Source organism: Galeopterus variegatus, unplaced genomic scaffold (genome assembly GCF_000696425.1).
Source record: "Galeopterus variegatus unplaced genomic scaffold, G_variegatus-3.0.2 Scaffold524, whole genome shotgun sequence".
NCBI classification, from domain to species: Eukaryota; Metazoa; Chordata; class Mammalia; order Dermoptera; family Cynocephalidae; genus Galeopterus; species Galeopterus variegatus.
The window spans coordinates 463,531-473,150 of record NW_007726635.1 but is presented as its reverse complement, the minus strand read 5'-3'; the positions used below and the strand labels follow the sequence as shown (position 1 = coordinate 473,150).

Genomic DNA, 9,620 nt, shown 5'->3' with positions numbered 1-9,620 from the left:
GGGGGGGGGGGGGGGGGGGGGGGGGGGGGGGGGGGGGGGGGGGGGGGGGGGGGGGGGGGGGGGGGGGGGGGGGGGGGGGGGGGGGGGGGGGGGGGCGGGGGGCGGAGACGTGCTGTCCTCGGCTGAGCAGCCGTGGCCCCGGCAGCCTGTGTTCGCCCACGGGACTCCAGGCTCCTCACCTGCCGGGCCCAGGCCGATTTCCACGCTGCCTCTCTGGAATTCACAGCGGCTTTGCAGCTCGGGCATAACGAGGTGGCGACTGCGGTGGACGCTGGATATGAGGGTGGGAAGGTTGCTGTCCTGGCTGCGGCAGAGCAAGACAGGAAGGATGGACTGTGAGCAGCCACCCGGTGAGTGCTGGCCTGGGCACGGGGAGGGCCTGGCCAAGCGTGAGTGTGCACAGTGCTGTGTGCGCACCTCTGTGTGCGGCCCCACCGAGCAGGTCAAGGCGCACCTGCGCACACCCACCCAGCAGGCAACGGGGACCTGGCACTCGGCCCCACGGCTCCTCCCAGCTTTGCCCTGCTCCCTGACCTGGAGGGCGACCAGGTGCTCACCAGGCAGAGGGGGGTCCTGCTCCTGCAGGACGGGCCAGGAAGGACACCTTTCCTACACGTGCTGCCAGCTTTTCGGCAAGAACGCGGCATGTGCTGTTTCCATGAAAACTAGCAACCACCCCAACCCCCAACAGCTTCAAATAAGGAGACTGAGGTTCAGGCCAAAGGCCTGCAGCTGATGAGATGTGTGTGCACACAGCACCAGCAGACACGCTACATGCACACGCGACACACACGCAACACACACTGTGGACCAGAGTCTGGTTTGCCGGGTGTGCTCAGGACACCCTGCTGTCCCGAGGCTCCCAGCTAAGAACCTCAGAGTGGACTTGGAATAAACACATATTTAACTCTTCTGCTCCCTGTTTCTCTTTTTGCTAAGTCAGCTGGGCCCACAGCACAGAGCCACAGAGAGAAGGGGGCACAGCTGCTGTGTGCCTGTGGAGCTCGGCCCCCACCTCTCTCTCTGCGGGTCCTGTGAGCACCTCCGCAGCCAGCACGGAGAGGGCGTGGGAGGGGCCCGGCCCCCCGCCCCACACCCTCCTGGGGCGCCCTCTGGGCCCACCTGTAACGCAGCAGCCGCCTCCGCCGTGCTAATGCTGGTGGAGCCGCCACACAGTGACCTGGGAACCGACCCTAAACCTCGTTAAATAGCCCCCAGCCCCCCGGCCTGGGCTGGCTGGAGCTGGGCTAATCCAGGGCTGCCCCTAAGCAGATCAGTTTCAGCACCAAAGACTCTAGAGCCTTCCAGGAGACCCAGATGCGGGTCTTCCCCACCCCCACCCTCTCCCCAGGAAAGAAAGCATCCCGTGCACGCAGCTGGGAAGGTGGGGTGGGGTAAGCACCTTATGGGATTAATTGGCAGCGAGTCTCACTCCTTCCATCACCCTCGCGGACGTGGGGGTGTCGGGGCCAGAACTGCTGCCCTCAGCACGGGGAAGCGGGCCAAGGGCCAGCCTGGCTGCGGCTGCCGTGAGCTCCCCATGCCACCCGGGGAGACCCCCTTCTCTCTCTGGGCAGGTGAGGGCAGGCCTGGTCTGTTTGCTTTGTGAAGCCCCCACTCGGCACCTGCAGCACAGCGAGGCCTCGCGACCAATCACACGACAGCCATCAGCTCCTGTACTCACTTGGGGTGCGGTGCTGCAGTCCATGGAGGTGATGAGCAGGAATCAGGATGCCACCTGCTCACCACACCCCGTCCTGGCCTGGCCCCTGAACACCTATTCTGGTCACTTCGTCACTCACTCACTGAACAAATTATGCTGGTTTTATGTGAAAAACCACAGGAAACTTGGCACAGCCCAGACCGGAGACGCATGAACCCTGCACTGGCATCACCACAGCACGAGGTTCTTGCAGCCACAAAACACCCTCTGCAGCCCACCAGGCGCCAGGGATGAAGCCCACGAGGGTCTTGGGAGGTGGGTGGGGTGAGGAGAAGCTGGGTGGGGGGCAGGCAGGAAGCCAGGAAGGGGCTGCATGCAGGAGGGTGCATGGGAAGCCGGAGCCTGGTTGGTCAGACCCTGTCCCCCCAGCTCGGGGTCCCAGGAGGGCAGGGACCACGTCCCCTGCCTGCAGACAGGGGCTCCATGGAGCACCCTCCGGGGGATCACAGGAGCAGAAGGGGTAGCTCCTGGAGCTCTGCTCCCAGGAGGTCCACTGCACAGCCAGACAAAGGTACGGGGTTGGACAGACAGACAGACCCACAGGAGACTGGAGACGAGGGACCGGTGGGCAGCACCAGACAGCAGGAAGAGACAAAGACAGCAGAGCAGGGTGGGGGGGCCATCTGGGCTCTGCTGCCCACAGCCCTGCATGGCCAGGTGCTGGGGCTATGTCGGCAGGCAAGGGCAGGAGGCTCCTTCCCATGGGGACCCCAGCTGGCCCTCCCCTCTAAGGGCAATCTCTCCTTTGGTACAATCCAGGAAATCCTTCTAGCCTTTTCTAAGATCTGTGCAGGACTGAAAGCCCACAGCAATGCAGACTTGGCCTCTCGTAGGGCCACCCAGGCTGCGTGTGGACAGCTGCCCCTCTGCCCCCGCCCGATTCCCAAGGCCAGGTGGACATGAGGAGGGGGCTGCAGGCAGGAGGAACTGCTCCTGCAGCGGGAGGAACAGCCTTTGAGTCTCCCCACAGGCCTCGCTGACAAATTTATCCTGTAGCGTCCCAAGTAAAAGGCCCATAAAATGTCATCAATGTTCATGACGGTTCATAAAAATGATCAGTTGAGCTGGCAACCCCAAAATGAGGTAGAAATAAGTTTAAAGATGTTTTTATTGTAATTTGGCTCCAGGATCTGACGTTCTTAGAGACATAAATAATAACACATCTGGAGCCAAGCCGGGACCTGCCCCCGCCCTGCTGTGCGGCTGGCCAGGGAGGGGACCCTGCCCCTCACACGTGCCTGCTGCGCTCCCCTGGAAGCCATGGGGTAAGACCAGGAACCACAGCCGGGCTCTGTTCCCGGACTGCCTCTCGGCCCCTCTGGAGCTGGCCCCACCTCCTCATCCAGTCCCTTCACTTTTATCTCCGTGTGGTGTCTTGGATTTGCGGCCCTCACCTCCCACCTGATTCCACAGCCTGAATCCACGTGGTCTAGAGCAAACTCCCAACTGGCCGGGGTGGGGATACGGAAGGACCTTTTCAAACACAGCCAGTCACTCCCCTGCTCAAGAACTTTCACTGGCTCCCCTGCCTGGAGGACAGTGCCCAGCAGGCCAAGCATCCAAGGCCCTTTAGCATCCCACAGAGCAGACCTGCCAAGTCCACCTCCTCCTCCATCCCACGTCCCCTCTCCCTGTTCCTCCACGTCTGCAGACATCCCCTTTCTCTACTGAACTGCTGCACGTCCTTCAAGACCCCACCCGCACATCACCATTCTCACCTCCTGGCGGGTCTCTGGGAGGGAGATGGGGAGGTCACAGCCTCATCTTTGGGCAGATGGGCTCAGAGGGCCAGTCCCATGTGGGATGGGAGTGTGCTCTGGCTCCAGGGCTAGGCTGGCCAGAGTCCACTCCTGTGCTGCCACTGGGGCCTGGGCACGAGCCTGCCTCTGGCTGAGCCTGGGGTCCTTCCAGCTCAGTTGGGCGCAACGGCATCTACCTCCCGGCGGGGTCAGAACCGCACAGCACACATCAGACCTGGGAGGTGCTCGGCCCACTCGCTCCCACCAGCTGGGACGGCGCAGACCAGACAGCGGACCAGAGCGCGGCAGAAGCGGGGATGGAGGAAGGGGGGCTGGAGATCCGGAAGCAGACCAGGGGGACCTCAAGTCAGGGCAAGCCCACCAGGCGGGGACTCCTACCTGCAGGATGTCTCTCGGAAGGAGATGTTCACGTCCCAGTGGGTGTGGACTCTGTGGGGAGGGAAGCAGAGGTCAGCATGGGCTCCTGCAGCCACTGACCCCAGCTCCCGGACCAGCACCTGGATGGCAGTGTGTGTGGACCTGTCTCCAGTGCCCTGCGGGGGTGGCTGCTGTGGGCCCCACGCCATCTGGGACCAGCTCAACCTGCTTGCAGCTCCCACCAGGACAGGACCCCAGGCTGGAGCTGCTCAGGCCTCAGCAGACAGATGAATAGGGGAGAACAGAACTGAGGCCCCCGTAGCCCTCCCTCCTGCTGCAGCAGCTCAGAGCAGCCCCCACACTGTGCTGGGGGCACTGGGGCTCCCTCTGCACACTACTCATTCTACCGAAACCAAATTCCTCGTTGCTGGAGCTGCTCTGGCTGGAAGGGGACTAAGTCAGGGAGCAAACCCCCAGCTGCCACCAGCTCAGATGGCTGAGATTCTGCCCAGGGTTGAGGGGGGCCTGGGTCCCTGTGGCTGCCAACCTGCCTCCTGCAAACGGCCACCGCTCGTTAGTATCCCTGGGAAGACCCTAGGTCTGAGGGAAGGCAGTGGGAGCGGGTGTGGACGTGATCACCCCAGCAAGCTCCCCCTGCACCGGAGCTCACGCGCCCCCGGCCTGGCCCGAGCACCTTCTCCTCATGACATGGACGTGGGGGTCGTCCTGCTTTAAGCCCAGCTGCCGCACACAGGCCAGGCCACTGCCATCACTGTCACCATCACTGGCAGAGAAGCCAGCAGTCCGCTCTTTCTTCAGGAGCCGTGCTGGGGGCAGAGCTACTGTCCTCTTGTCTGCCAGCCGGCCCCGGTTCTGGGCGGGGTGGGAGAAGAGGAAGGTTTGGTTGGATCAGGCCCAACCTCCTGGGTCTCCATCCCGGCCTTGGCAGACCCTCCCGCCTCCAGGATGGGCCCCAGGGTCAGCAGGAGCCACAGCTGAGCAGAGACTGAGAAGAGCTGAAAGGCAGGGCTTCAGTCAGGGAGCCTTCCACGGCCCACCTGGCCAGGGTCTAGCCTTCCACCACAGCCTCCCTGATCAGGCCGAGGCCCAGAGGCCCCTGCACTGCTGGCTCCCTCCTTAGGCCCCAGCGTCCCCTGGGGTCTGTGCATGCAGCTTGGGCAGGGCTCTGAGGGCCGGTCCTGGTGTACGTGCACCCAGCATGGTGTGCGGTTACCTCTGTGCACGTGCTGGGAGATCCCACTCACGTTCAGTGTGAACCCCCAGACTAACACCAACATCACCGAGCAAAGTCCTTTTCCTATTTTGTGAGTGCTATGCAGAGTCCAGCTCAGGGGCTGCTTGAGGCCTGTGGAATGGGCGACTGTTGTGCCTGCTGACCCTTGCGAATGGCAGGCCTGGGGTTTGCAGGTCACTGGCAAGGGGCCCGACCAGCCCAGACCCTTTGTCCCACAGGCTCTGGTGGACAAAATTTTCCTCAAGCCCATTTCTCCTCTCCCCTGCACCCATGGTGTGACTGTGTGGAGCTGCGGGTGCCCGGTGCTGGGAGAACAGAGCACAGGCATGCACGGGTCCGTGCATGCTCAGAGCACGCATGCTCAGAGCTCATGCACACACCAGCGACACACGCTCAGCACTGTGCATGGCCCCAGCCCTGGGCATTTCTTGGCTCTTCCAGTCTTTACATCCTGCCACCCCCAGGGGAAAGAAGGAAAGTTATTGATTACTTTCCAGTGGGCAGAGACTTTTTCTTATTTAATAACAGGCTGCCAGCTTGGGGAGGCACAGAGGCTTCGAGAGCATCTAATTCTCTGTCCTCTGTCCAGTCCCCAGAGCCTCTTCAGCATACCCATGAGCTTGAGGAGGAAGGTGTCAAGGAGGGTCGCACACCACCCAACCATACCCTGAAACCGGCGCTGTCCAAGACCAGAGGTCAGCCACTGAGGCCACCGTCCTTTCCTCTAGATCCACCTCTAGCATGACCCCCAGCCTGGCCCAATTTGGGCAGTGCCCTGTCCCCAAGGGTCTGGGAGCTGAAATATCCCCCTGCCTGGGTTGAAGTCACCCCCTCCAGGGTCCAGAAGCCACCACCTCACGCACACCTGTCCTCACGAATCCACAGGGGCTGCCCCCGGACACCCTCTGTCATCCCCTCTGCAACATGAGCTGAGTGAGACGGACACCAGCGCAGGGTGCGGTGGGCGATGGGGCCTGCAGGATGAGAGGGTCCGCTCTGTGGACCTTCTCAAGTTCTTCTAAGCCCTACCCTGGCCTTGGCCCAGCAACGGCAGAGCACAGCGAGGCATAGATGGGAGCCCCTGCATGCCCCCAGCCTCTGCAGGCCTCTGCACGTCACTCCGTGGGCTCCGGGGAGGGGGGTATTTCCAGCAGTTCCCAGCCTGTCTGGAGTGTGCTCTGCGGGGAAGTCCTGCTCAGCTCTGCTCTTCTCTAGCCTGCTGCAGCCCAAGCACCAGGACCAGGGAGGCCTGACACCCTCTCACCCTCTTCCCTCCCGCCTTCCTGCTTTAAGTAAACGTTCTCTTAAGAAGGAAAGGGAATACATCTCCCTCGGCGTCTCATCTGTGGAACGGAGAAGGGGGAAGTGAGGGCCACAGACTGCCACTTGGAATGAGGCCAAAACTGGCTGGCTGGGAATGGCCGGGCTACGTGCCAGCCCCAGCCCGTGATGCAGAGCCAGACACGAGGACACGCCGGCTCCCCAGCCACACCCTGAGGGCACCCAGAGAGGCAGGCCTGGGGTGGCTCCAGGGGAAGATCCCATCTGGGGAGCTGAGGACTAGGATGGCTGCCCTGGCCCTGCCCCTGCCCCTGCACAAGGACAGGGAACTCAGGCCTCCCCCAGCTAGCTCATCCCTGCTCAACAGCACACAGACTTGGAAACTCGGCCCCCAACCAAGGGCAGCCCCCTCCTCAGACAGGGGGACCAGGTGCACACCATGCTGTGCTGGTGACCGTGAAGCGTGCACACAGCTGTGGGCCTGGCCATGGGAGTGAGCAAGAAGCCTCTGTGCGAGGGAGATGGGGCCCATGGAGCTCCTTCCTTGGGGGGGAGGGGGTGCAGGGACAAGCCTGGGAGGGACCAGGCTCTGGAGAGGCAGGCCCAAGCCTGAGCTGTCCCTCATGCAGGGCAGGGTCCCGGGAGCCCCAAATGGGTGGGCAGCTCCCAGTTGTGGCCCCAGCCCTCTCTGAGTTTCAGATTTGCCATCTGAGGTGTGGGAGGAAATCCACCCTTGTTGAAGCAATGTCCTAGGGGTATTGACGCTGGGACCTGCAGGGCCCCTCCCACCTAAACAAATCCCAGGCAAGCCTGGGGGTACCCAGAAGACCCCTCTCAGCACCTCTGAGAAAGGGCGCAGAAGTGGAGTGGGAACGAGGCCTCTTGCCCAGGCAGGTGTGACAGTGGGCAGGAGGCAGGCTCTGTGCACACCTGACTGTGCACACTTGTCTGGAGAGCGTGTGTGCACAGGTGTGCCTGTGTGTGTCATGAGCTCATGTGAACTCAAGTGTGCGTGGAGACCTGAGGCTGTTGGCCCGTGCCAGATAGTGTGTGGAGTGGGCACACGGGTGAGGCGTGGTTGTACCCCCTCCCCTGCCGACATGGGTGTGTGTCTGAGCTCCTGTCTATCTTTACAGGAGTGTCTGTGGCTTCACAGCCTGACTGGGACACCTGCCCTCAGGACCTACAAGGAGCCCAGGACATCCCCACCCCCACCCTACTGTCAGTCCGAAGTAAACAAGCCTCAGGCAGGTAACCTGGGTCCTCTCAGGCCCACTTTGCACCCCTGCCTCTCCTACCCCTTTCCTGGAAGAAGGTCCTTGCAGCAAGAGGGTGGCACCAGGAATGAAAGTCCCCACCTCCCAAGCAGCCGTGGTGCGAATTGGCTCTCTCCCGAGGGCTCCACACTGGTCCCTCTCAGAAGGCAGTTTCCTTTTCAGATCAATCTTCCACCTTTGCTGCCTGGGGACATGCGTACTTGATCTGGGAAGGCAGCACCCAGCACCCCAATTTCTCCTGGACCCCCAAGCCAATGAGGACATTGACACATGTCTACCTACGGTCGGGCCTGGAACCAGCCTCCAGCTCCTGTCCTCTGGACACTTTGCAAAGACCCTGCTCCCCCCTTGGCTGTGTTCCCAAGACACTCTTGGATGTCCAGGCCCTTAGCAGGAAGGGCTCCAGCCCTCGGCACCTCAGACACACGTCACTCCACCTGAGCTTGTGACCTCCCCAGAACGCACATCCAGGCCAGCCAACACTGTCACACCCCAGAAGAAGCACCTCTCCCAGCTGGGCCAGAGACTCGGTGACCCCAGACCTGTAACAGGGCAGAGCCTCCAGGCCCAAGTTGAATGACAGTATCCAGGGAGAAGACCCTCGAACCCTGGGCTGTTCCCAGGACATGAAGGATGCTGCTCCAAGGCGCGGGGTGGCAGGATAGGGATCCAGGGGCCCCAGGATTCCCACCCCTTAGCTCAGAGCACCCCCCCCATGTGCTCTTGGGAGGCTCATTCCAGCGCACCGGCAGGGTTGCAGTTAGGACTCCCAATCCCAGAAAACGCAGGTACAGGCGCCACAGGGGAGGACGGGACCCCCAAGCCCCAAGTTATCCCCCACGTCTCACCACGGGGGAGGATATTCGACAGCCCGGACAGTCGCAGATCGGCGGGTGCACCTGCAGAATCCCCTTGGACATAAGCGTCTTCAGACTTTTCCCTGCGAGGAGGGCAGCGGCAGAGGCGTGAGGGACCGGGACCGGCGCGGGGACACCGGCGCACGCGGGCACCTTCCGAGCCAGCCTCCGCCCCAGCCCCGCGGACGCGCAGGTGAAGTCGGGGCGGGCGCCCTTCCCAGACCAAGGGCGCCTCCTGCCCGCCCACGGCAGCCCTGCTCCCGCGCTCCGCCCCCTCCACGCCGGCCCTGCGTGAGCCGGGCTGAGAACGCCGAGCCCAGGAGCAGGTGAGCGGCGCCGTCGGGACCCCGCGCCGCACGCTCCCGGGTCCCCCACTGTCCCCTGCCCCCGCTCCCCGCTCCTCGCCAATGTCTCGGCTCAGGCGTCCCCACGTCGCACCCTCTCAGCCAGGCTCCCGCAGGCGCCCAAACGAGCCGCCCTGGGCCCCTTCTCCGTGCGACCCAGCGGCCCCGCGTCCGGGCAGGGGAGGTCGCCCCGCCGGCCTCCTGCCTGCTCTCCCGAGTTCCCCCAAACTTCCTGGGCTCCAGGACCAGGAGTCCCGCAAAGACCTGCCGAGCGGAGGGAGCGGCGCGCTCGTGCCCAGCCGTGGCCCGCGCTGGGGGTACGTGGGAGGCCGGGGCTGGAGACCGAGGCGACCCTGCGGGGGTATCTCCCTGGCAGCCCTGGAGCTGCAGCGCCCCCTCCGGCCCGGGCCTGCGGCCGCACCTTTGTGGCGAATGCTGCGCTTCCAGTCCTTGGCCGTCTCGCGGCCGCTGACGAACTGGAACTCGTTGGGCGTGAGCCACTCGCCGCGGTGGCGGATGGAGGGGCCCTTGCTGCCCTGGCACAGTTTGCGCACGTAGAGCAGCGCGCGGTTGGCGCCGCACTCCACCTCGATGCACGGCTCGCCGTTGTCCAGCAGCGGCTGGAAGTCCGGGGCGGCGGCCGAGAAGCGCTCGAAGGCCAGCGGGTCCCGGGGCAGGCGGAGGTGCGGGCCGGCTTCGTGCAGGCTCAGGTGGGCGCGCGGGGGGCGCAGCGGCGGAGCCAGCAGCGCCTCGTAGCCGGCGGCCG

At 63.7% G+C, this 9,620-nt stretch overlaps 2 protein-coding genes across 2 annotated transcripts in view; one reads left to right on the top strand and one right to left on the bottom strand.

The window, feature by feature from the left end:
* SAMD11 (sterile alpha motif domain containing 11) overlaps positions 1-9,345 on the bottom strand; it is a 17,504-nt gene extending 8,159 nt beyond the window's left edge. The window contains exons 1-5 of the mRNA XM_008569680.1: positions 9,276-9,345; positions 8,502-8,593; positions 4,535-4,713; positions 3,862-3,912; positions 180-304 (exon numbers count right to left, since the gene is read on the bottom strand). Coding sequence (XP_008567902.1) covers positions 180-304; positions 3,862-3,912; positions 4,535-4,713; positions 8,502-8,573 — 427 coding nt within the window. The 5' untranslated portion in view covers positions 8,574-8,593; positions 9,276-9,345. The remainder of the gene's footprint in view (positions 1-179; positions 305-3,861; positions 3,913-4,534; positions 4,714-8,501; positions 8,594-9,275) is intronic.
* LOC103588091 overlaps positions 8,918-9,620 on the top strand; it is an 8,186-nt gene continuing 7,483 nt past the window's right edge. Inside the window, exons 1-2 of the mRNA XM_008569689.1 lie at positions 8,918-9,171; positions 9,231-9,564. Coding sequence (XP_008567911.1) covers positions 8,918-9,171; positions 9,231-9,564 — 588 coding nt within the window. The remainder of the gene's footprint in view (positions 9,172-9,230; positions 9,565-9,620) is intronic.